The 25,261-nt window shown below is 53.4% G+C and overlaps 1 protein-coding gene and 1 long non-coding RNA gene across 5 annotated transcripts in view; one reads left to right on the top strand and one right to left on the bottom strand.

The window, feature by feature from the left end:
- IGHMBP2 (immunoglobulin mu DNA binding protein 2) overlaps positions 1-25,261 on the bottom strand; it is a 28,620-nt gene that overhangs the window by 1,349 nt on the left and 2,010 nt on the right. For both annotated transcript variants that reach the window (XM_004481662.4, XM_004481663.4), the window contains exons 2-14: positions 24,906-25,075; positions 22,234-22,426; positions 21,956-22,053; positions 19,883-20,046; positions 15,342-15,542; positions 13,372-13,519; positions 9,360-9,534; positions 8,473-8,655; positions 8,057-8,175; positions 7,464-7,558; positions 6,523-6,646; positions 5,550-6,347; positions 3,312-3,469 (exon numbers count right to left, since the gene is read on the bottom strand). In XM_004481662.4, coding sequence (XP_004481719.2) covers positions 3,312-3,469; positions 5,550-6,347; positions 6,523-6,646; positions 7,464-7,558; positions 8,057-8,175; positions 8,473-8,655; positions 9,360-9,534; positions 13,372-13,519; positions 15,342-15,542; positions 19,883-20,046; positions 21,956-22,053; positions 22,234-22,426; positions 24,906-25,075 — 2,626 coding nt within the window. The remainder of the gene's footprint in view (positions 1-3,311; positions 3,470-5,549; positions 6,348-6,522; positions 6,647-7,463; positions 7,559-8,056; positions 8,176-8,472; positions 8,656-9,359; positions 9,535-13,371; positions 13,520-15,341; positions 15,543-19,882; positions 20,047-21,955; positions 22,054-22,233; positions 22,427-24,905; positions 25,076-25,261) is intronic.
- LOC105745001 (uncharacterized) lies at positions 3,932-25,035 on the top strand. Of its 3 annotated transcripts, none has more exons than XR_011649849.1 (4): positions 3,932-4,945; positions 11,260-11,493; positions 13,300-13,403; positions 24,898-25,035. It is a non-coding gene; the product is annotated as an uncharacterized lncRNA (long non-coding RNA). The 3 variants fall into 3 exon arrangements; XR_011649850.1 differs by having other exon boundaries at positions 3,934-4,392; XR_001117874.3 differs by lacking the exon at positions 11,260-11,493 and having other exon boundaries at positions 3,956-4,392.

Genomic DNA, 25,261 nt, shown 5'->3' on the forward strand with positions numbered 1-25,261 from the left:
CGAGGGCTAGGCTCATGGTAGCCGCTCAAATACATGTAGGAGGAGAGAGAGCTGAAAACCAGATGTATCTACTAAGGGTTTAAAATCCTAAACATACAAAATATTCCTGCAACTCATGAACAAAAAGACAACCCAATGTAAAAATGGGTCTGTAGGGAAACGCCAATCAAAACCGCATTGAGGGCAGCGGATAGAGCTCAATGGATAGAGCGTCCGCCTACCACATGGGAGGTCCAGGGTTCAAACCCAGGGCCTCCTTGACCTGTGTGGATCAGGGTTCAAACCCGGCCCACACGCAGTGCTGATGCGCACAACGAGTGCTGGCCACGCAGGGGTGTCCCCCACGTAGGGGAGCCCCATGCGCAAGGAGCGCGCCCTATAAGGAGAGCTGCACAACGCGAAAAAAGTGCAGCCTGCCTAGGAGTGGCGCTGCACACACGGAGAGCTGACACAAGATGATGCAATAAAAAGACACACAGATTCCCAGTGCTGCTGACAAGAATCCAAGTGGACACAGAAGAACATATGGCAAACGGACACAAAGAGCAGACAACAGGGTAGAGGGAGAGAAATAAACAAAAAATAAATCTTGGGGAAAAAAAACCAAAAAACACAGATTCCCGGGGCCACTGACAAGAATACAAGCGGAAACAGAACACACAGCGAATGGACACAGCAGAAAACTGGAGGTGAGGAGGTGGAAGGGGAGAGAAATAAATAAAAAATAAATCTTAAAAAAAAAAACCCACACTGAAATACGATTTCACAGGCCTTGGAATGACCGCTATTTTTAGGAAAGGAAAATAAGTGGTGATGAGAATGCAGAGAAATCAGAACCCCCTTACGTTATCGGTGGGGATGTAAGACAGAGCAGCCACTACAGGAAACAGTTTGGTGGCTCCTCAGGAAGCTCAACGCAGGACTACCACACGACCGGGAGTTCCACCCCAGGCGCACACCCTGGGGTACCGGGCAGATGTCTGCATCAATCACAGGCGCCAAAGGAGGAAGCAACCCAAGTGCCCGTCAACAGATGACTGGGTAAGCAAAATGTGGTCTAGCCGTGTGTGGCAGTTTAATATTATTTATGTTTGTAAATTGGTCTGGTCCTCTGGATGTGATAGCCCTTTGATCGTACCAGATCCAGCTGAGACGTATGATTAAACTATGCTAAGACTAGGGCTTTGATTCAACCACATAGTAGAGTGCGACTCAGCGCTGAGTCACCAGCCCCTTGGTGCTTGATAAAACACACTCACATGGAAGTCAACACACAGAGAAGAACAGAGGAAGAGAGAGAGCTCAGTTGACATACAGAGGTCCCGGAAGAGACACGAGCCTGAGAGTCTACAGCTGACCTAGTGGAGAGAGCAGAGCAGCTCAGCCCAGAAAGAAACGAGACCTGGGGAGAGAGACGAGCCCCGTGCCAGCCCACAGCTGAGATCGGAAGAAGTGGGGACCACGGAGCCTTAAGAGGAAGAGGAAGCCTGAGCCCTCACAGCCATCACCCACCATCTTGCTCCAACATGGGACAACAGAGTTTGGTGAGAAGTAACCTTGAGCTGGACTCTTGGGGGCCTTGTGACTGTCACTTCTACCCTAAACAAAGGCCCCTGTGAAGGCAGCAGTGCTGGTGTGCCTCAGCACCCCTCTGCCTGGCTGCTCCACCACGATGGAACATGACACAGCTATAGAAAGGAACAACGTTCTGATCCACGTGACATGGATGGACCTCGAAGACACCATGCTGCGTGAAAAGAGCCAGGCACAAAAGGACAAACACTGTACGACCCCGTATACACGAAATAACTAGAACGTGCAAATTCAAAGACCCTCGACTGCAGCTTTCCAGGGGCCGGGCAGGCGGGGGGAGCTCCTGCTGGGTGAGTGGCGTTCCTCTTGGGGGTGAGAGACAAGTTCTGGGGATGGACGGTGGTGTCGGCAGCACAGCACCGTGAGTGTGAACACCACTGAGCTGTGCACTTGACAGTGGTGGAAGTGGGAAACTTCAGTTTACAGACTAGGTTATCAGAGTGAAAATGTTCAGAAGTCCCACAGAGCTGTACAGCCCGAAGACTGAGCCCCAACGTGAGGCACAGGCTACAGCTGACACAGCTGCAGGACGACCGGCTCCTCGGGCACAGGAAAGGTGCCACGCCAGCGCAGAGTGCCACCAGCAAGGAGAGCTGTCGTCCTCCGCCAGCGTACGCGTGATGACCCACGCCGGGGGGCAGCGGGCCGCGGCTCCCCGCGTGGCTGTCAGTTAGACGCCGGCATGCCGCCTTCCGCTTGCAGGAAGGCGCCGAGGGCAGGAGGGGAGCGGGCAGGAAGCACCTGCCGAGGGGCCCGTCTCGTGATCCTTCTGGGCGTGGAGCCACGCAGAGCCGGCCCGCTCTCCTGAGCCTGCACCCCTTCTCCTCTCCACAAAGGGCGTTTCCCGGGGGACCCAAGTTCCGCTCCTGGGCTCCCGGGTTGTCTCCATCCTCGGTCAGGCCGTCACGGGCCGGAGGGCTCGGGGCCCCACAGCAGGCCCTGCCTCTCCGTGCCCCAACTGTCCCCAGGGTGGACCCACGCAGCCCCGCCACGTCCCTGCAGCTGCTTCATGCTGCCTGCGGCTGCCCACCTCAGCCTGCGCTGTGTCACAAGGGCAGAGTCCACCCACGTCACAGCCCCCAGAGGACCCCAGGGCGCCCACGGCCTGCAGGGTCCATCTGAACCCGAGGGCTGCTCGCCAGCCCCTGCCCACTGTGTCTCTCCCAGCTTCAGCCCTCACCCCCACCCCCACACCCGAATGTGCCAGGCCTGGGCCCCTCATGAGCTCTAACAGCACCTGCCTGGGAGCCCAAACCCCACCTCCATCCTGGAGGCCTCAGCTCTAGCTAATGCTACTTCCTCCAGGAAGTCCACCCTGCCTGCTGCACCTACTCAGGACCTTCCCTGCCACTGCCTCGGCCCCTGGTTTCCTTCCCCAGAGCCCTCGGCGCACAGCAGCACGCGCTGGCCTCTTACCCAGACCCCACCCAGCTGAGCGCCTCCCAGGGCAGGGACGGCCTCTGCTCCGGCCCCAGCTCCCCACGGGCCCCATCTCCCACCAGACCCCGCCCCCGAGCCCAAAGGTCCCCATCCAGAATTCCCACGGTCCCACCAGCTTGGGTTCAATTCAGCACAGGTGCCCTGACTTGCTGGGAACAAACGGCAAGCCTGCGGCTGTGCCGCGTTGTGAAGAGAGCACCGTGTGAGCTCAAGAGCTCGGGCCACGCAGGCCCATCTGCCAGGCACCCGGCCTGCGGGCAAGGCCCGGCCACACGTACCTCGGGCAGGTGGTGGCTGAGGCAGTGCCGGCGGCCGCAGTGCAGGCAGAGCTGGCCCAGGGTCGCCACGCTGGCTACACACTTGGCAAAGCCACAGGTGTGGTCAGCTTTCACGGCAGCAGAGACCAGGGCGTCGAAGTCCTCCTCAGCCGCGGGCCCTAGGGGAGAGCGTGTCACTCAGGCCAGCGGGGAAGGGCCAAGGCCTCGAGCAGGAGCCCCCGCGCAGCAGTCCTCACGCCCAGCTCCTGCCTCGCAGCGAGTGTGCAGACGGACACACCAGGCCGCAAGGGGTGCCCGGCTCTCCCTCACTCTTCCCTGAACTCCTGACCCCCAAATCACATGGCTAAACCCAACACTGCACAGCCGCTGCTGCGGGTGTGAGGGCAGGCACAGGCTTTCTAGAAAATGGCTGGCAGGACACAAAGCGTCCTTACAAAGTCCAGCTCTTTAAACACACGCACGTTCCTTACAACAGTAACCACAGAACGGGCAGCCCAATTCCAGGGCAGGGGTTAGGTCCACCGTAGCATGTCCACAGGCCCTGATGTCAGGAAACCCTCAGCGTCCTCAGTCAGAGGCGCGTGAGTTATTTTAGTTACAGGAAAATGCGCAAGTGGAAAAGGGAAAACAAAGTGACTGTGGTTTTGCAACACACAAACGTAAGCCCGGTACACACGAGCACGTGGACAGCACACACGGGTGGGAAGCGCTCAGCAGCTGCACCACCTGCCTTTGGGCATGATCGTGAGATGGGGACGTGGCGGCCGGGGCGCACCCAGCAGTCGGCCTCAGGGCTGGGGAAGACTGTGACGCGACCCGGCAGCCCCCGGAGCCGCGGGCCTCCTGAGCTGGCCCCTGCACGGCGGGCACACATGCCACCTACCCACCAAGAGGTGGCACAGTGGAGAGGCTCTGGGAAGCGGGCACTCTACTACGCTAGACAAACAAGAGGCCCACTCCTCCAGGGGCCACAGGGAGGGAGGGAGGAGCCCACCGCCCCCTCCTGGACCCCCATGCGGAGCCCCCGTGGCGTGCGGAAGGCCTGGGCCAGGTGCCCGTTCTTGACAACGCCTCTGCAATGGTGAGTGATCCCAGGAGATGGCCAAGTCCATGGGGTCCAGACCCCATGCTGGGCGCAGGGGGCAGCAGGCGCCTGGGGGCAGAGCCCGTGGACAGAGCCGCCCGCTCAGAGCTGGGGGCGTTGTCAGAGCTCAGCCCCCACCCTGCCACCAGCTGGAGAACCTTGTGAGGGGCCCATGGGACCCTGGGCCATTCTCTCCCACTACAAACAGGGCAACCCCAAACCCCAGAGGCAGCACCCACACAGACGGCCGGCCGGGCCACGAGGGCCCCCCTGGGCTGCAGCCCCTCCCACCGGGACCCGGGGACTCCGTTCCAGGGGCCGCTGCCTCCCAGGGGTCAGGAGCTGGCCCAGAGCTGGGAGGAGCGTGAGGTTGGCTGCCTGAAGCTGCGCCCGCGTCTCCGAAACAGGGCGGAGCCCCCAGAGGCCCACCCTCAGGTCCCCAGGCACAGGCCAGGGTGGCCAGCTCCCTCCTGGCACCCTCCGCTGCCCATGACGCTGCGCGGATCCTCCTCTGTGGTTTAAGAGGGGCTCAGCACCCTTCCCCAGCGAGGTCAGTGCCTGGGGCAGGGGCGTGTCTCTCCTTCCCCTGCGTGAAGCCTGCATACAGCAGCTGCTCAATAAATGCTCGTGCGGTGAGCTCACCGGGAACCTCCAACTCCAGGAGGCTGGCTCCAAACCCCCGGTGAGGCCTGCACAGCTCTGCTTGTGAGGATTTAGCCAGTAAGAGCGAGCGCGGCCCCGTTTCGCAGGCGCCGCAGCGGAAGCGCTGAGCAGGTCCTCGCCCCAAAGGCTCCAGGCCTTCTGGGCCGGCACCGGCCAGGCCTCCCAGCTCTGGGCCAACTCCCGGGAGCCGGGACAGGCCGTCAGCTCGCACAGGGCACAGCCAGAGGGCACCCCCGGCCCGGCCCAGAGGGCAGTGTGGCCTCGGCATGGGGTTCTCCGCGCCCTGCCCCCGGGGCTTCTGGTGGGAAGGGAGCTGCCCTCCCCCGCTGCCTGTGGCTCCCAGGCAGCGCCCTCCCCAGCCCACTGCCCCGGCCACGCCTGCTGGCCAGTAAACAGGCTCTCAGCGCTTCCGACCCACCAGGCGCTCAGGTAGTCCGAACCTCCCCAGGAAGGGGACACCAGGCCAGCAGCCTGTGGTGGGCACGACTCACCTTTCACTTCCTTTTTCTTCTTCTTCTCTGGAAGCTTCTGCCTCCCCTGCTGCCCGCTCTTGGCCTGTGGCCCTGGCCCGCGCTGCTCCCTCTGCAGCCTGTCCAGGGGCAGTGCCTTCGGGTCCGGCTGAGCGCCCCCACCTTCATCAAGGGGGCGCTCCAACTGCACCGGGTGGGGGGGCGCGGGAGGGAGGGCCCTGCCGCCCACGCCCGCCGGGGGGGCCGGGGGGCTGCTCTTGCTCACGGTGATGTGCCTCTGCTTCCCCTCCCCGGCGCTGTCGTGCTTCAGCCCGTGCTCCTCGGCGATCTGATGGACCCGCAGCCTGTCGTGGGAACTCAGGGAGGCGGGGAACTCCAGCTGCGTCTGCGCACTCGCCGCGAACTCGGCGATCAGGGCCCTGAAGCGGTCTGCGCCGTCCCTTCCCTGCGTGCCCCCTGGGCCTGAGGGCTGCCCGCCCAGCTCCTGCAAGCCCGGCCTGGCTGCTGCTCCGGGCCCTCGGCCCCCCGCCGGCCGCCTGCTTCCCGGAGGCCTCCTGCCGGGCGCGGCCCCTCCGGGGGGCTTCACACCCGCCTGGCCGCGGCCCTGGCGGCTCTCGTGGTTGTAGTTCTCAGCGACCACGTCGTCCAGGTACTCGAAGGCCGTGCGCACCTCCCCGTGCGCGGTGAAGTAGTCCAGCAGGGCCTTCAAAAACGCGTGGCTGGTGACGGTGCGGGAATCACAGACAACTGCCACGTGGCGCCGAGCGCGGGTGATGGCCACGTTGATCCGCCGGTCCTCGGCAAGGAAACCAACCTCACCTGGAAACGAGCCGGGGGGTGCAGGCAGCGGGTGTGAGACCAGGGCGCAGGAGCCCCCTCCGCCCGCGCCGCCCACAGCCTGCAGGCCGGCAGGGCCTCAACGCGCTCCCGCCGGAAGCCGGGCACGCCCTCCGCGTGAATGAGCTGCCCCGCGGGCTTGGACGAGGTCACGCACCTTTCCTGTTGGACCTGACGAAGGACAGGATCACAGCCTCCTTCTCTCGCCCCTGAAAGCCATCGACCGACTTAATTTCGAGCTCGGGGTACCTGGGAGCCAGGCTCTGTCTGAGCAGGTCCACCTGCAACACCAAGCCGGGCGTGGCTTCCTCACGTCTCCCCCAGCGGGCCTGCCCCCCGCAGAGGCGCTCTCCCTGGGGGGCCGCCGCCACCCAGGGGCAGCCCCGCAGGAGCCACAGGAGGCGCGGCCCAGCGGCTGCCCGTCTCACAGACGTGCGAATGGGCACAGCCAAGCGCTCTGGCGTGTTCACACTCCCCTGAGAGTGTAAAACACGACACACACACCCCCTGGCATTTCCCCGTGCCTCTTGAACTGGCCTCGCTCAGCTGCCCTGTGTGGCCCGCAAACCGGGAAGGGCTGACAAGTCTCCCACCGACCCCACACTGTTTCGAAGCAGGTGTGTTTTTCCTGCCAACCTAGTCGCGATTTGCTTCATAAGCACAGAAGTGTGAAAAGCTCAGAGAAGGAGGCAGATGTCCGTGTTCTGCTTTCCCACCGACTACCCCCCTCTGCAGGCAGCAGCTGGCACCCCGATTTCCTCCAGAATCTACCCCACCCCCAGCAGCCCCAGTGGTGCTCCAGGGGGCTTAAGCCTGGACTGCCTGCTGGAAGCACAACGCAAGCCCAAGCTGCCGGCTGCCCGGGGAGTGGCTGGAAAACGAAGGCCACACGGGAGGTGACAGGCTAGAAGGGCTGTGCAGAGGAGGCGGGCGGGCCGCCAGCGGTCAGCCGAGTCCTGGATACTGCCGCCAGGAGGCAGCCCCATCCTTGGCCTTGGCGGGCACGAGGGCCGAGGCGGCCTTTTCTTTTAGCCATGTCGAGTCGGGCCAAGTCCTGCCTGGCACAGGGACAGATGGACGAAAGGGGCCCCCTCGCACCTGCAGGTTGTACGGCGTGATGACAGCAATGTCCCCTGCCGGGACGCCGGCGTCCACCAGAGCTTGGACGTGTAGGTTGACGAGGCGGACCTCACCTGGTGGGGACAGGGACGAGGCTCTCAGACCCGGAGACCCGCCTGCTGCCCTCTGAGCTCGGTCAGGGCTTGTTCTCAGGCTGTTCTGCCACTTTCCAGGAGCTGCTTTTACAGCCTCTCTGCGGTGGCTTCCTGGGAGCCAGTGATCCGAGGCGGAGGGTGGGAACCCGGGACGCCCGGCTAAATGAGACCTTCACGTAAGCAGCGAGTGACCTGGCACTGAGGGGGCGCTCATGTCCCAAGGCCCTGCCCGAGCCAGCATCCTGCCCAGGTGGACGGCGTCTCCCCCGCGGGATCCGCGCCCCTGGAGAAGAGGAGCGGCCTGCACAGCCCTCAGAGGACCTGCGTCACAGGCTTCCTGGCTCGCCACGCCTCACTCGTCTTTCATTTCTCCCCCTCCTCTTGCTCAGCTCCTCTCTGGGTGAGGCAACTTAAAATGATTTGAAGAGTCCGGGGTCTGTTCAAATGGAACAGCTGAGCCGCTCCAGGCAAACTCACCAGGGTTCCCTTTCGACTGATCGTTGTCCTCTTCAAGTTCAAACAGCCCACAGCCAGCCGTGTCCACGAGCAGCAGGGGGACACCTGTCTCCTCCGTGGCCGCCACTCCTGGGAGGTCCCTGCACACAGGTGGGGGCTGAAGGCGCTGAAGTCTCAGTGACAAAACACGCATTTCCCCTCGCCTTCTCTGAAGCTGATCCTCCCACCAGGAAAGCAGAGTACCGCCACCTACACCTATCAGGGACTGGAGAGGCAGGCCCCAAGCCAGCGCGCCACTGCGAAGCTGCATCCCTTCAAGAAAGTGTCTTAGAGACACCTTCAGCCTCAAGTCTTCACAGCCCGCCTTTCATCTGAGCCTGTTGCTTATAAACAGGTTATGCTGGAGAACGGTCAGGGCAGAGGTGCCGGTCACTCACCTGAGCAGGTGTCCGGCCACAGAAGGGTGCGCGGTGAGCTGCCCGCCGTACAAGGCCTCGGAGGCCCACTGCATGATGGCGTGGTGCATGCGGTACTGCACGGTCAGCATCCGCACCACGCCGCCCCCCAGCTGCTCTGCCAGGCGCTCCATCAGGCTGCGCGACAGCCCCGCCAGCGCGGCCCTGCGTCCGAGAGGGGTGGGGGCAACACCATGAATCTGGGGGTCCAGGCAGGAAGGCTCAGGCCAGCGAGGAGAGTGGTCCCCAAACCTGGAACCTAACCCAGCCCCCGGACCTAAGACCAAGGGTGTGGTTGGCCGGAGAGTGGCCCCGAAGAAGCCCACATCCTAGTCCTGGCGCTGGGCAGGACATGACCCGCTGTGGCACAAGGGACACGCGGATGCCTACATTAGGGCTCTGAGATGGGGAGCTTGTCCCGGGTAATCAGAGGGATCATCGCGAGAGCAAGAGTCCTTGCAAGAGGGAGGGCAGAGAAGGCTGTGAGGAGCGGGCCCTGCGCAGCGTGAGATTTCGTGTCCGGGTCTCCCCCTGGTGGGAACGCTCGGGTCAGGTTGGCTCGTGAGGGGTCACGGGGTTCAACAAGCACTGACAGGGCACCAGGAGCGAGCCGCACACTGAGCCAGGTTCTGGGGCTACAAAGATGAATACGATCTGATCCCTGATCCTGAGGGGTCCGCGGCGAAGGGAGGGACAGACGCCTCAAGGGATAAAGCCAAGAAAGTGGGATCAGAGCCATAACTAGGAAATGCGCAAAGGAGGCCATCACCGCAGCCTCCTGGTGAGACAGGACTTCTGGGCTGAACACTGAAGGACTGAATAAGGGAGGAGGCGAGGAGCAGGCGAAGGCTGCGGGCGAGGGCTCTTACTGGTGCGAGACCGTGGTGGGGGGCAGCTGCTTGTGGTCCCCGGCTAGGATGCACTTGCGGGCCTGCAGCAGGGGGATCCAGCAGCCAGCCTCGAGGGCCTGCGTGCACTCGTCAACGACCACCACGTCGAAGTGGCCCTCAGGCAGCAGCTTCAGCGGGCCGTCGGGGGACGCACCTGGCCGGGACAGCAACCACACGTCCTTACACAGGCTGTTTCCTAATAGCTGCAGCAACACCAGCCAGCTGTGTCTAGTCTTGCACTCAAATCATGCAGAGTAAATTTACACCTTGGAAAGATTAAAAACACATGGTGGGGGAGCACCTGCTCCCCAGGTACCTCCTACAAACAAGACCACCAGCTCTCGCTGGGGCGCATGGGGAGCATGGGGAGCTCGATGGCTGAGCACCTGCTTCTCCCAGACGAGGTCCCGGGTTCCATTACCGGTACCTCCTAAAAACCAACAAACAAAAATAAACAGCTCTCACTGGGGAGCAGACGTAGCTCAGTGACTGAGCACCAGCACGCCACATATGAGACCCCAGGTTCAAACCCCAGCATATAAAAATGAAACAAAACACACGGCACGATGCAGCAGCGCTGAAGTATGGAGTACTGTGTCCTCTAGCCTTGGGCCGCCCCAGTGTGTCAAGCACCCCCTCAGGGCTGAGACCACAGGCCCACCAACTGATGACCTTAATTTACAACTTCTTACAATTATTCTTCTTAGATGGACAGAACAATTAATTGCTGAGCATTCGTCCAATTTTTAAAAAGCCTTCCACGCATGTAACAACACAAAGTCGCTGGGCCAGTTTCTCCTTCCTGGTGTGGCAGTTTGATATTATTTATGAATTCCAAAAAGAGATATTAATTATGTTTGTAAATTAGTCTGTTTCTCTGGGCGTGACACTCTTTATATTAAATTCAAAGGGGTTGGGAAGCAGACTTGGCCCAGTGGTTAGGGCGTCCGTCTACCACATGGGAGGTCCGCGGTTCAAACCCCGGGCCTCCTGACCCGTGTGGAGCTGGCCCATGCGCAGTGCTGATGTGCGCAAGGAGTGCCGTGCCACGCAGGGGTGTCCCCCATGTAGGGGAGCCCCACGTGCAAGGAGTGCACCCGTAAGGAGAGCCGCCCAGCGCGAAAGAAAGTGCAGCCTGCCCAGGAATGGTGCCGTGCACACAGAGAGCTGACACAACAAGATGATGCAACAAGAAGAAACACAGATTCCCGTGCCGCTGACAACAACAGAAGCAAAGAAGACGCAGCAAATAGACACAGAGAACAGACAACTGGGGCGGGGGGGGGGGGGGGGGGGGGGAAGGGGAGAGAAATAAATAATCTTTAAAAAAAAAATTCGAAGAGTTTATGTTACTTGACTACGTTACGACGAGGGTCTTGATTTGACCACATCATCAGGGTGTGTGGGGTGAAGTCCTCGTCCCCTTGGCAGGCTATACAAATGAACGCTCGATCAAGAAGACAGAAGTAAATACACAGAGAAAGACACACATGTGGAGAGAGCTCCACAGACTCAGAAGAGGAAAGGACTTTGATCCTGCAGCCCTAGGAAGAGAGACAAGCTGTTCACCTGATAGTTTAGAGCTGCCCTTGTGAAGAGAGCAGAGCAGCTGAGCCCAGAGAGAAACAAGCCTCAGGAAGAGAGACAGGCCTTAAGCCAGCCCCCAGCTGAGAGTGGACGAAGCTGGGCCATGGAGCCTTAGAAGGGAAGAGCAAGGCTGACCCCTCGCACATGTCACCCACCATCTTGCTCCAACATGTGGTAACAGAGTTTAGTAAGTAACCTTGAACTGGACTCCTTAGGGCCTGGTAGATGTAAGCTTTTACCCCCAATAAATTCCCTTTCTAAAAGCTAACGGAGTTCCGGTGCTTTCCCTCAGCACCCCTTGGCTGGCTAAGACACGGCCGCACGGTGGTAGAGCGGAGATTCAGGCTGTGAACGAGACCTGGGCCCTAAGGCCACTGCCCAGGAGCCTGCTTCCTCCCCTGAGGTGGACAACACCAACGTCGCCCAAATCGTTACAATGACGAGACAATGGCCCGTGAGGGGCACCTGGCACAAGGCACGTCAGATCGAGACCGCGTCCTCTGGGTTGGAGAAACAAAGAGCTCAGGTGAATATGACACCCAGGTCAGCGTGAAAGGCAGTGGGAAGCATACTGTGATCTAAATCAAGGGACACAGACAACCAGAAGCAGTGACACAGGGGTGAATACAGAGGCGATTTTTCTTATTATTTAGGTCTTCCTAAGGATAACTGTTAAAATAATTCCAAGATATTGTGGGACTTACAACACGTTTAAGTAAAACACTTAACAACAATGGCATAAAGGCAAGGAAGGGACAGGTGTCAGCGTACTACTGTAAGGTTTTTACCCTGTACGTGAAGTTGCATATTACCACCTAAAGAGAGACTGGTAAGTTAAAGATCACACTATAAATCCTAAAGCAACCACTAAAGCAAAAACGAGATGTGTAGCTAATAAGCCAGCAAAACATTATCATGAGAAATGTTCAATTAATCAAAAAGAAAGCATAAGAAGAGGAAAAGGGAACAAAGAATAGATGAGACAAACAGAAAGCAAATAGCAAGATGACAGAGTTACAACTAACAATACCACAAGGAAATGTTCTAAATACTCCAATTAAAGGGCAGAGAGTGTCAAAATGGACTTTAAAAAAAGGAAGACCCAACTATGTGCTTTCTTTAAAAATTCACTTTAAATATTAAAATACAAGTATGTTCTAAGTAAAAGGATGGAAAGATATATATCATGATAACACTAATCGAAAGAAAGCTGAAATGGTTATTTAGTATCAGACAAAGGAGATTTCAAAAAAAAGAACATGAAATAAAGAGGTCATTTCATAATAATAGATTGGTTAATTAATCAAGAAAATACCACCTAAACATTTATGTCCATAAAAAGAGCTTCAAACAGCATGAAGTGAAAACTGGTAGACCTGCGAGGGATAGGCAAATGTATCAGAGAGTCAGAGATTTCAGCACCCCTCTCTTTGTAAGTATTAGGACAAGACAGGACGTAAGCAAGGATACACCAGGCGAGACCAAGTCAACTGTCATGAGCGGAGTGACATTTGTAGAACACTGTGCCTAACAAAACGAGAATACCTGTTCTTTTCAAGTGCACATGGCACATTGTCCAAGATAGACCATGTAGGAGTTCGATATAGTTATGAATTCCAAAAATAGATACTGGATTGTTTGTAATCTGGTCTATTACTGGGCATAATTGAGTTATGAGTAGGGCACTGATTGGGCCACGTCATTAGGGAGTAGATAAAAGGCATGGCAAAGGACAGAGTTGGAGCTTTTGATGCAAGCTTCTTAAAGTTGAAGTTTTGATGTTGGGTTTTGATGCTGAAGTCTTAAGCTGGAGCCCCGGGGAAAGAGACAGAGCCGTTCGCTTGCTCGTCCACAGCTGACCTTGTGGAGAGAGGCAGAGCCTAGAGAGCCTCATAGTCCACAGCTGACCTTGTGGAGAGAGGCAGAGCCTAGAGAGCCTCACAGGCTACAGCTCAGACTGTGGAGGAAACAAGAGCTGAGCCCAGAGGAACCCAGGAAGCCTGAGCCCTCGCAGACGTCAGCAGCCATCTGGCTCCAACACGTGAAAATAGACTTTGGTGAGGGAAGTAATTTATGCCTTATGGCCTGGTAACTGTAAGCTCCTACTCCAGATAAATACCCTTTATAAAAACAAACCAATTTCGGGTATTTTGCATCAGCACCCCTTTGGCTGTACTAATATAGACCACATTCTGAACCATAAAACAAGTCTACAGAAATTAAAATGACTTTTCTCATGAAGAAAAACCCAAGTCCAGACATGGTTCCTGGTGAATTTGACCCAACATTTAAGGAAAAAAAATAATAAAACCAATTTCACAAACTCTTGCAGAAAACTGAAGAGGAACTGGTTCCCATTCATTCTTTGAGGCCAGACAGGAAGGATGGAGACAGCGTTTCTCACCTGTGTTTGTGGCAAGAATAACATCTGCTGAGGTGAGGCTTTGGAGCATAGCTGCTTCTTCCCTCTCCTTCAGCTCCTTTCTTAACAGCTTAATTTCGTTTTGCACATGACTCTTCTCTCTTTTATCCTGGGTCTTTTTGTTTTTTCCCTATGAAAAGAAACACAGTACAGAATCATTTTACCCAACTTTGTGCTTCTTTAGCTGTTTTTCATTTATGAAGGGCTTTATTTTATATCCAGTTGGTCTGGTTCAATGAGCTCCTTAAAAACTACTAAAAAAATCAAAATTTTTCTTGAAGGAGTGACAGAGATACACAAGTGACTAAGTACCTGACATGCTAACCTGCCTTAACAGGGACAAACAGAAAGAGAATGCTTCTGTCCCTGAAGGAGATGGGGTTTTTAACTGTAAAGTCCTAAGAGACCAGAAACTGGGTCTCCGCTGTGCCCTGCAGAGTCATTTAACATGCTCTTGGGCGAAAAAATGTTATCTACCCATCTCAGGACTTGGACTTCAGTGGCTCATACACAGAGAAACTGACTTCACGTATTATCTGACATTTGCCAAGAGATTACAAAAAAATTGCTTACCTAAACTCCAACTGACTTTATTAATTTTTAAGATTATTACTTTTTTATTTCTCTCCCCTTCCCTGCCCTCCCTGCCCCCCACCCCGTTGTCTGCTCTCTATGTCCATTCGCTGTGTGTTCTTCTATGTCCGCTTATATTCTTGTCAATGGCCCCTGCAATCTGTGTCTCTTTTTGTTGCGTCATCTTGCTGCGTCAGCTCTCCGTGTGTGCAGCGCCACTCCTGGGCAGGCTGCACTTTTTTCACACGGGGTGGCTCTCCTTACAGGGTGCACTCCTTGCGCATGGGGATCCCCTACACAGTGGGGACACCCCTGCGTGGCACGGCACTCCTTGTGTGCATCAGCACTGTGCATGGGCCAGCTCATCACATGGGTCAGGAGGCCCTGGGTTTGAACCCTGGACCTCCCATGTGGTAGATGGATGCTCTATCCATTGAGCCAAATCCACTTCCCCCAACTGACTTTAAAACCTCAAAAAGACATTTAACCCTTCCCTTTCTTGTGATCTCAGAAGATGGGGTTTTGGCAGGAGTGATAGGAGGTATTTTACTATGCCTAATTTACAGAGAAGAAAATCTTAAACAGAAACAAGAAAATGAAATCATCCACATCTGTGATGAAGCAAATAACACATTCCTCTACCACCTTCAACCCTAAGTAGCATATGTCCATCCTGGTTCCTGCCACCAAAGCAGGCTGATTAGCCCCACTCTGGCTGCCAGGTGCCCTGTCTGAGCCAGAGCGGACTCTTCTATAGGCCCCAGGGAAAGCATCTGACTCACAGCCCTTCCCCCTGCTGCACTCACTTTTCCGAGGCTAGGACACAGGAATGCGAATGAGGGGTGGTGAGTCAAACGGAGAGGTAGGTTGAAGGTAAACAGAACAGAACATGTATTAGGAAACCAGGGCAAACACGTAAATCAGAGAACCAAACAGCTCAAAGGATTGGACCACAAGAAAAACTGCCCTCTCAAGTTGAGCTTTTCAGCTACCTACTTGCCCAGGGGACTAGAGTTCACTTTCACAATGATAATGTAAAATGGACAAGAAGACTGGGCAGGATGCATAGTTTCTGCACTTTTATTTTCTGGCTGCTTTTTTTTCCCTTGCAAATATTACCTATACAACATGACCAGTTATAGGAAGACTCAGTTTTCTTTAAGACAAAATTCTTCACCTACTTATCAAGCTACCTTGACAGGTGAGTCCCTGTTAAATACTGAATATAATCCTCTTTCAAAAATGAGCAGTCCCAAAGTTTGAAATTATTACATAAGTCATGGAAGGCAAAAGCAAACAAAGAGGAATGCAGACAGCTGCATTAAAAAGCACAGATTAGCAAACTACAGGCCACCTGGACATGCCTATGAGATACACACAAAGAACTGATCCATGTCCCTTCTGATGTCTGCGACGATCTGGGCGTTGTCACTGCGCGCTAAAACTGCGTCAAGGCAGTGCTGCTGAATGGAGTCCAGGAGGCGGGCTGGGTGTCCGAGGCGCAGAATCTTCTGCTTACACCGAGCCAGGCGCTCTACCAGATTATCCACTGCAATGTTAGAGGGAGCACAGCACAGAACCTTGGAGAAAACAGAGTCAAATTAGGGGTTGGCCGTTTATTTTTAAGTTAAACCACTTAACTTCTCATTAAAAGAAACAGAAAACCTTAAAAGGAAGGAAAATGGGGTGAAGTATGTGTTCCTGGTAGTTTTTAAGTATAAACACACAACTTTAAAGATGGGAGAAAGTCTTACAAACACATATTATAGCAAACTGGAATAGTATCTGGATAACCTTCCCCACATCTTAAAAGTGTATTAGTCACCAAAGTACCAAAACTCTTAGTGACTGGCAAATGGAAGGAAAAGGACTCGGAAAGGTTGAAATGTGCCCTAAAATTATCAGGGGTGAGGCATTCAGCATATCACCAATCAAATTCTTCCATCATCTGACAAAGTCAAACAAGGGAAACTCTCTCTGCACTGGCTCCAGTCTTGCTTCTGGAACGGCAGTTCCATTATTAGCAGTGGGTGGAGTGGGGCACTGGCCCCATGCCCAGGAGGCAGAGAGAAGAGCCCTTCTGAGCCCAGGAAAGGAGGCAGTGCCCCCCATGCCCCACACCCCTGGCACTGCCTCCACCCCAGTGACATATCCAAGGGCACATTGCACATGAGCAAGCACACCCCATTTCTCAATGTTTCTTGAAACAGAAAGCACCCCATAAAACCACCAAATCTGCTTCCTGTAGTAAGTCACCTTCTCTTACCAGCTTTCAAACGTCTGCCGAGACACTCATTTGCAGTCCTTTAACTGAGAGCTCTGTACAGTAGCAGCTCTGCCCACAGAGAGGCGGCAGGATTCAGGGGCTGCGAACGAGCAGTCCCTGCTCTGCCATCGTGCTGAAGGCCTGGGCGCTGGCTCTTGCTTCCCAGTTGCCTCTTGTGTACTCCAGAGTCACCGACCACACCTACCACCCAGAGCCTCTGTGAGGACTAAGGGAGGGAATGCGGGGATACCGCTCACAGGCAACCTGCCAGCCAGACGCTCTCGGAAACGCTCACTGTCAATGTCCCATCCTCATCCTCACCCAACATTTCATAAACCAGACTTCCACCTGCTGAGAATCAGTAATAACTCATGTGATGCAGATAACAAATTGTATCTCAACCATTAGAAATGTAAGGAGGGGAAGCAGACGTGGCTCAAGCAGCTGGGTCCCACCTGCCACATGGGAGGTCCCAGGTGCAGTTCTCAGTGCCTCCTAAAGACGACCGGCAAGACAGTGAGCTGCTATGATGGGCCAGCGCCGCAAGCTGACACAGTGAGATGACGCAACAAGAGACCCAGCAAGGAAACACAATGAGAGACACAACGAACAGGGAGCAGAGGTGGCTCAAGCGATTAGGCGCCTCCATCCCACATCAGAGGACCCAGGTTTGGTTCCCAGTGTCTCCCAAAAAAACAAAAAGACAATGAACAAAAAGTGGGCACAAACAAAGGGGGGCAAGAAAAATAAATAAAAGTTAAGTCTTTAAATTTAAAAAAATATAAGGGAGAGTGGATGTAGCTCAGTAGTTGAGCATCTGCTTCCCATGCACAAGGTCCCAGGTTTGATCCCTGGTACCTCCTAAAAACAAACAAATGAAAAAAAACAATTCTCACTGGGGAGCAGATGTAGCTCAGAGGTTGAATGCCTGCTTCCCATGTACAAGGTCCTGGGTTCAATCCCTAGTACCTCCTTAAAAAAAAAAAAAAGCCTACATTGTAAAAAAAAAAAAAATGTAAATGAATAGTAATGTACCAGATTACACTCTACACTCAGAAAAGCCACCATCTGTGCACAGCACGTCACGTCAATTGACTCAACGACCTGGTTAACTCTACTAGGTCTGCCTCCCTCAACCCCAACCCGGACTCCCAAAGGGCCCAGACAGGCCCTGGTCAACTCCACACCCCCAGCACCCAGCAGGGCCCAGCACCCAGCAGGGCCCAGCACCCCGGCACGAGCACAGCAAGTCTGATGAGCCAATGAATCCTGCCCGAGGCCTTCGAGTGCCTGCAGGAGCCCTTCCCACCCCGTAGGCTGATGCTTCAAGACAGGAGCAAGGACTTCTGCTTCACCCCGGGGCTGCCAGAAAGCGGCAAGTCTCCATCACCAGTGGGCCTGGCAGAGCCCCCTCAGAGACATCCCACCCAACAGCCCCAGGTGAGGTCCCCGCGGGCTGCCAGCTCCGTTCGCCACAGCTGCGAGCAAGGGAGCCAAGGATGGGCCCCGCCCCCGTCACCAGCACCCGCAGTCGCAGGAGGCCCTCTGAAGAGGAAGCGCCTCGCTGATGCCAGGCACCTCCCGGGGCCACGAGAGACGGCAGCAGTTTGGTATTATTGAAGAATTCCAAAAATAGATATTGGATTACGTTTCTAAACGGGTCTGTTCCTCTGGGCGTATTAGATTGTATTAACTTCAGAGGTTTCACTTTTACACGATTAAGTTATGATTAAGGCTTTGACTGGGCCACGTCAGTAGGACATTGAGTCTCTTCCCCCTTGGAGAACAGAGACTCACAGAGAAACTGTACCACAGAGAAGGGAGGTGAGAGTTTTAAGCTGGAGCCCGGAAGTCAACACACAGGAGAAGAACAAAGAGGAACAGAGACGGCTCCACAGACACGGCAGAGGTGCCGGGAAGAGAGAGAGCCTGAGAGTCTACAATGACCTTGTGGAGAGACCAGAGCAGCTGAGCCCGGAGAAGAACGAGCCTGGGAGAGAGAAGAGATTTATCCCAGCCGACAGCTGACATAGAAGAAGCTGGGTCTGGAGCCTTAAGAGGAAGAGGAGGGAAGCAGACTTGACCCAATGGATGGGGCATCCACTTACCACAAGGGAGGTCCGCGGTTCAAGCCCCGGGCCTCCTTCACCGTGTGGAGCTGGCCCATGCAGTGCTGATGCGCGCAAGGAGTGCCCTGCCACGCAGGGGTGTCCCCCGCATAAGGGAGCACCATGCATGGGGAGTGCGCCCCATAAGGAGAGCCGTCCAGCGCAAGGGAGGGTGCAGCCTGCCCAGGAATGGTGCCACACACACGGAGAGCTGACACAACAAGAAGACGCAAAAAAAAAGAAACAGCCTCCCAGTGCCACTGATAGGGAAAGAAGTGGGCACAGAAGAACACACAGCAAATGGACACAGAGAGCAGACAACTGGGGGGGCAGGGGGAAGTGGAGAGAAATAAATAAAAAATAAATCTTAAAAAAAAAAAAGAGAGAAGAAGAAGAAGCCTGAACCCTGGCAGCCATCAGCAGCCATCATGCTCCCACACGAGGCAACAAACTTAGGGGAGAGAAGTAACTTATGCTTTATGGCCTGGTATCTGTAAGCTCCTACCCCAAATAAATACCCTTTATAAGAGCCAACATCAACTGATAGAGCATCTGCCTACCATAGGGAGGGTCCAGAATTCAATACCCAGGGCCTCCTGACCCATATGGTGAGCTGGCCCATGCACAGTGCTGCCACATACAAGGAGTGCCATACCATGCAGGGGTACCTCTGTGTAGGGGAGTCCCACACACAAGGAATGCACCCCACAAGGAGAGCCACCCCACGTGAAAAAAGCACAGCCCACCCGGGAGTGGCGCTGCACACACAGAGAGCTGTCGCAGCAAGATGACGCAACAAAAAAGAGATGCAGTTTCCTGGTGCCTTGTGACAATGCATGTGGACGCAGAAGAACACACAGCAAATGGACACAGAGAGCACACAATGGGGTGGGGAGAGAAATAAATAAAAATAAATCTTAAAAAAAAAAAATGAGCGAACAGATTTCTGGTACTTTGCATCAGCACCCCTTTGGCTGACTAATACAGAATTTTTTTTTTTTTAATTTCTCTCCCCTTCCCCCCCCCCCCCCCGTTGTCTGCTCTGTGTCCATTTTGCTGCGTGTTCTTCTTTGTCCACTTCTGTTGTCGTCAGTGGCACAGGAATCTGTGTTTCTTTTTGCTGCGTCATCTTGTTGTGTCAGCTCTCAGTGTGTGTGGTGCCATTCCTGGGCAGGCTGCACTTTCTTTCGCGCTGGGCGGCTCTCCTTACGGGGCGCACTCCTTGCGCGTGGGGCTCCCCTATGCAGGGGCACCCCTGCATGGCAGGGCACTCCTTGCACACATCAGCACCGTGCATGGGCCAGCTGCACACGGGTCAGGGAGGCCCGGGGTTTGAACCGCGGACCTCCCATGTGGTAGACGGACGCCCTATCCACTGGGCCAAGTCCACTTCCCACTAATACGGAATTGGTGATAAAAATGATTGTTGTTGTTTTAAACAACGTGTTCCTGGCAGATGCCCAGAACAGAGGCCGGAACCCAGCGGAACTAACTGTGGTACAGCAGGAGCTGATGGTTACTTGGGCAAGCAAGTGCCCCTACCCACCTTCAAGCCCTGCTTCACAGCCTGGAGGATTATCTCCACCACAGTCGTGGTTTTCCCAGTGCCAGGAGGTCCATGGATGATGGCAAGCTCTTTCTGGGACAGCGCAAATGAAACCGCTTCTTTCTGGGAGGTGTCCAGGGAGGTGTTGTAGAAGGTCAGCGGGTCTGCGGAAGAAGCAGCAGCGGTTACACTCGCACTCTCCATCTCCTGGCGCTTCTTCCTCTCTGGGTGTACACCGATGGAAATGAGTGATGTGTGCAAGGGGGAAGCTGACCTCCCTGGGAGCAAAGTCCAGTCAACAGAAAATAAACCTGCTTTGTTTTCAAAGATTTCTTCTAGAATAGGGACCAGCCATGGACCGAACCCATTTTGGCAAAGAAAACTGGCCCACAGCCATACCCATTTGTAGCTTTCTGTTACAATGGCAGAGCTGAATCGCAAAAGAGACCATTTGGCCTGCGAAGTCTAAAATATTTACTATCTGACCCCTCACAAAAAAAGTCTGCCAACTCAAGCTCTAGAATAACAGGTTCTTCTGATGTAAATGTTTCTTATAACATATTAGCTTCTACATATTTCCCTTTTTAAGTGACCATAAAATGACAAAAGCTAAACAGCCAAAAAAGAATAACAAATCCCAGCCTCATACACCTACTCTAAATCTTCTATGAGCAAGACTAATTATTTGCTGCTTTATGCTATGTCCTCCTTGGGAGCAAGTACTGTCTGAATGAGCTTCATGTCCTCAGGACTGGATACATGCAGTGCCCAGGCTATGTATCTGCTAACTCATAATCAAGGCTTGTCCGACCAAAACAAGCTTGTAAAACAGAAGAAGGGCATGTGGGACCAGTAATGGGCCATCTAATCCAAGCATCTGTTCATTCCACTACTCCACATCCTGTGCCTTTTTCTTAACTAACAGCTATAATCAACAGATACCATGTTCCTTAAAACACAAATTTCTAATTCAGTGCCCAGAACATAGTAACCCCTCAATAAACATTTGCTGGAAAGAAGTATTATTGAAATGTGGGCACTTTTTAAATTTCCAAAGGTAAACACAGAAAGAAAATGAACCTTTATGAAACAATTCATAAACTGAAAAAGCACTACAAAGTAGCCCTGTGTTTTTAAAGCTGACACAACACTGGAGTGATACAGGCGTGAGTGATTCAGGCACAAGCGTGATAGAAAACGGTTGTGGGATAATCCTGTATCAAAGTATTGGTAGACAAATTATGCACCGCCCCTTGACAAGAGAATAAAGTCTCCTCAAAAATGAGGACCTTCCAGAACCCTGACAGACACGAGAAAGTGCAGACAACCGTGAACAAATGGAGCCGGAAGTCTGTAAGTGACACAGACACACTGCTCCATGTGGACCCAGAGAAAAGACTAGAACACACACCAAGTACTAGTGAGGTTAACCTAGATGGCAGGCTCTTGGGCGATATTTTCCCCTTGTTTATATGGCTATTTCCAAAGATTCTACTATAAATGTGTGTTGCCATCACAATCAGAAGTACACTGACAACTGAGGGATGCTGAGAAAATAATCAAATGCTAAAAGAATTGAGATTTTCAAACCATAAGAATGCTTTCAAGGGGAGAGGATGTAGCACAAGTGGTTAAGCGCCTGCTTCCCCTGTACAAGGTCCCAGGTTCAATCCCCAGGACAAAAAAATTAAGTGGTTAAACTGGGGTATTTATTTTATATATGTTACCACAATAAAATTTTTTTAAAAAGAGAGAACACTATCAAACCTGAAGTATGATCGGCTCTCCTCTATTTTCACAGAGAACTGAGCTAGAAGAAATATTCTTACGTGCCAAAATAAAATATTTAGATACCTTAGAAAGAACATTCTAAAAACACAATGGAATGAGATGTTGTTTTAGTGTCACATACAGGAAAGAGTCTAATTTATACAAGTCATTCAAAGTAATTGATAACAGAACATTAAAGTAAATTGCTTCAAATTGTACACTTTCAAACTCTGGCTAAAATGGCCCAAGATCACATTCTTCTCCGTGCCCTTTAGTCAAAAGAGAAAAACGAGGCATTCTTACACGTGTCACCGGCAGGACTGGGGGTGGCGCCGCCGAAGAGGACCTCGACGAGGGAGGACGCCGGGCCCGAGTGGTGCTTCTTCAGTGCAATCAGAGCTCTGCCGCGGGAGACCCAGGTTAGGAGCGTGCGGAAAAGCAGCCGCTCAGCGCCCCCGCCCCGCCCGACGCTGCCGCCCGCAAGCTGCAGCCACTGTCCCAGGCCACACAAACCCCCTGGGGACGTGCGGCTGCTGTTTCACTCGGAGTGAGTTAGATGTGCTCATGACACACACACTTACTTTTTCAGTCGCTTGTAAGTGATGTCGTTGGCAAGTTTTAAGAGTCTGTAGGAACTCTCTCGGTCCAAGCTCAGCTGGAAATCATGGGTCTCGTCGAAGGCCACTGTGACAGATTTGTGGGTGATCCGGGTCAGGATCCCCGAGGCCAGCTGACTGCCCTCATCAGCAGAGTCATACAGACCCACAATGTCGCCTACAAAAACAAAAACTCAGAGTTACAGAAAACACTGAAAAGGTTCAACACAAATTACTTTCCGAGACCAATTCCATCTTAATTATTATGTCTACGTTAACATTCTTTCCTAAATGAAATCAGTAACAGTTAACATCTAAATCACATGAGGAGCTCTTCAGAAGAAAAACAGCTGAAGTGCCTACTGTGTGCCAGGCACTGCCCCAGGCCCTGGAGCTACACTGTGCACAGACGCAGCCCCATGCAGGGAGGGAGAGATGACAAATACACCGATGCACTGCGTGAGATGTCATCAGTGCTAAGTGCCATCCAGAGAGGAAGGGGCTGGAGAGGGACTAGGGGGCCACTGTAGAGTGTGCGAGGGCCCCTGAGGAGGGACAGGCAAGCAGGGCAGGCCCTGGGGGAAGGAGGGCAATGAGCACATCTGGGAAAGAACGCTCCAGGCATAAATGATGATGGCTAAAGGACGGGCCAGGGCTTGGTACACCCACTCAGCACGGACATTCCTGCTTCCTAGGGTAACTGTTTGGAGACCATCCATCCACCAGGTGACCCTCAGGGGCCTCAGCCTGGCCAAAGGTTCCCAGTGGTCAGTCCTTCACATCACCCCCCCAGCCCACAACACAGCCCTGGTGGCAGGTCCAGGGACGAGCATGTGACCAAATCAGAGCCCCTAGGATGTGATAAGATTTTTGCTTGGGATCTGGGAAAGGGACGCTCCCTCTTTTCCACTACACCAGAAACCTGAGAGGACAGAGAGGTTAGAACTTGCACCACGCAGTGTCTGCGAAGGAAACCATCCATAAGAAGGCAGGGCCTTCCCTTCATGGAGAGAAGCTAAGTCCCGACAACCACCTGGAAGCCAGCCTTCCATAGACGGCAGCCCGTGTGTCCCTTCTCGCCTGAGCCAGCTGGTGTAGGTTCCGTCACTGGAACGCAGACAGTCCTCGCCGAAACAGATTCGATGCGGAGATAAAAACCAGGGCCAGCCACCTCTATTTACACCCTGCCGGTTCTGGTAGAAAAGGCCTGGCTCTGTGCCCAAGGACCACTGCGAGGGCTAAAAATTCAGACCCAGCCCTCCCCAGGACCACCCCGCGTACAGAAGCCGACCCTTCAGGGTTCCTATCTCTGAGCTGCTGAGCCTTAACACTGCTCCTCAGAAGACGGAAAAAGAGCTCCATGGATCTGCTCAATAGCTGTATTGATACATCCAAATTTCAGCTCCCTCCTTTTCTAAACACCGCTTCCCCTGACTTGCTGTTTGGCATCAACTGTTTCTCAGTCTCTTAAGTCACTGGCTTTGCGAGGCTCAGTGGATATGTATTTTCACCTCTGCATTTTTTATTTATAAACCACCTGCAAGTACAGGCATCCTGCTCCTTGGAGCCTGACAGCAGCTCCATGAGGCCCTGTTATTATCTCATGAGCCACTGTCATGAGAGGTGGAGTGACAGCTGTTGGTCACATCTCAAACTCTACTCAGGTCTGTCCCAACCAGCAGACCCCTCCCCCATGCCACAACACTCTCAGCTCATCTGTCTCCAAACCCAGCCAACACTTCAACAATCGCTTGGGTAAGAGTCTTAGGAAATCAAAAAATTCTTTCACTACAAAAACAAGGCAGAGAGAGACTTTTACAGTAAAAATAAATAAATAAAAAATGGCGTTGGCAAGACTGTTTTCTCTACGTTTCCAAGTAGATTATATAACAGAAGCATTCCGGGCATGTGGCCGAGAAGCAGCATGTCTCAGAAAGGCCCTGGGCGGCTTCTAGCTTCCCCTCCATTCCAACAGGGCTGGCGCAAGTTTAGCCAAAGTATGCTTGGCACGAGAAAGGTTGGGGAATACAAAATGCCACGTCCTGCTTGTTGAATGAGATGGATCAGCACTCTCCAAACAGAAATGTAACGGAAATCACGTGAAACTGGAAATTTTCTAGTGGCCACATTAAAAAAATTAAGAAACAGGTAAAACTCATTCTAATACTATAACTTATTTAACACAATATATAAAAAATGTTTTATTTCAACATCAATAGCTATTCCAAAAAATTGATAAGATATTCTAAATTTGGGAGGGAGGGTAGTATATCTTCCAAATCTGGGGTGAATTCTGCACAGTTAGCACATCACCAGCCACATTTCAAATGCCCTATAACCACTTGTGACCAGTGGCTACCATTCTGGACAGTGCTAATAATCTAGACTATCAAAAAGCCACAGAATCATTGAATTTCTAAAGAAGGATTCTTAGTTGCAATCCTTTATTCTCTCACTGGTTAGGTATAATCTAGGGTGTGATCCAGTCTCCCCAAGAATTAAAAAACACAATATGAATTCAATGCATTTCTCCTTTTTTTTTTTTGAGGTACCAGGGCTGGAGATTGAACCTAGGACCTTATATGTGGGAAGCTGGTGCTCAATCACTGAACCACATTTGCTCCCTCAATATATTTTTGTGTCAAAAAGGTACCAACCAGAAGTGAAGCTGTTACTGGCAAGTACTGGGACAGATCCATACTTCCTGGGCTCAAAGGTGACCAGCAGCCGTCCGTAGAGCCCAGTTCGCTGGCTGGAAACCTGCAGCTTCAGCAAACAGACGCCTCTGCTCTGGAGTTCCTTCACAGAGATGTTTTCCTGCCAGGACCTGGAAGATAAGATTTATTTATTTTTATTTATTTCTCTCCCCTTCCCCCCTCCCGCCCCAGTTGTCTGTTCTCTGTGTCTATTTGCTGCGTCTTCTTTCTTTGTCCAATACCCCGTATTGATAGTTGAATAACTTTACCACTTTTTACTTCCACCCAAGCAAGAGGAAAGTAAAGGTGAGAAAAAG

This window comes from Dasypus novemcinctus, chromosome 10 (genome assembly GCF_030445035.2).
Source record: "Dasypus novemcinctus isolate mDasNov1 chromosome 10, mDasNov1.1.hap2, whole genome shotgun sequence".
In the NCBI taxonomy this organism is placed as follows: Eukaryota; Metazoa; Chordata; class Mammalia; order Cingulata; family Dasypodidae; genus Dasypus; species Dasypus novemcinctus.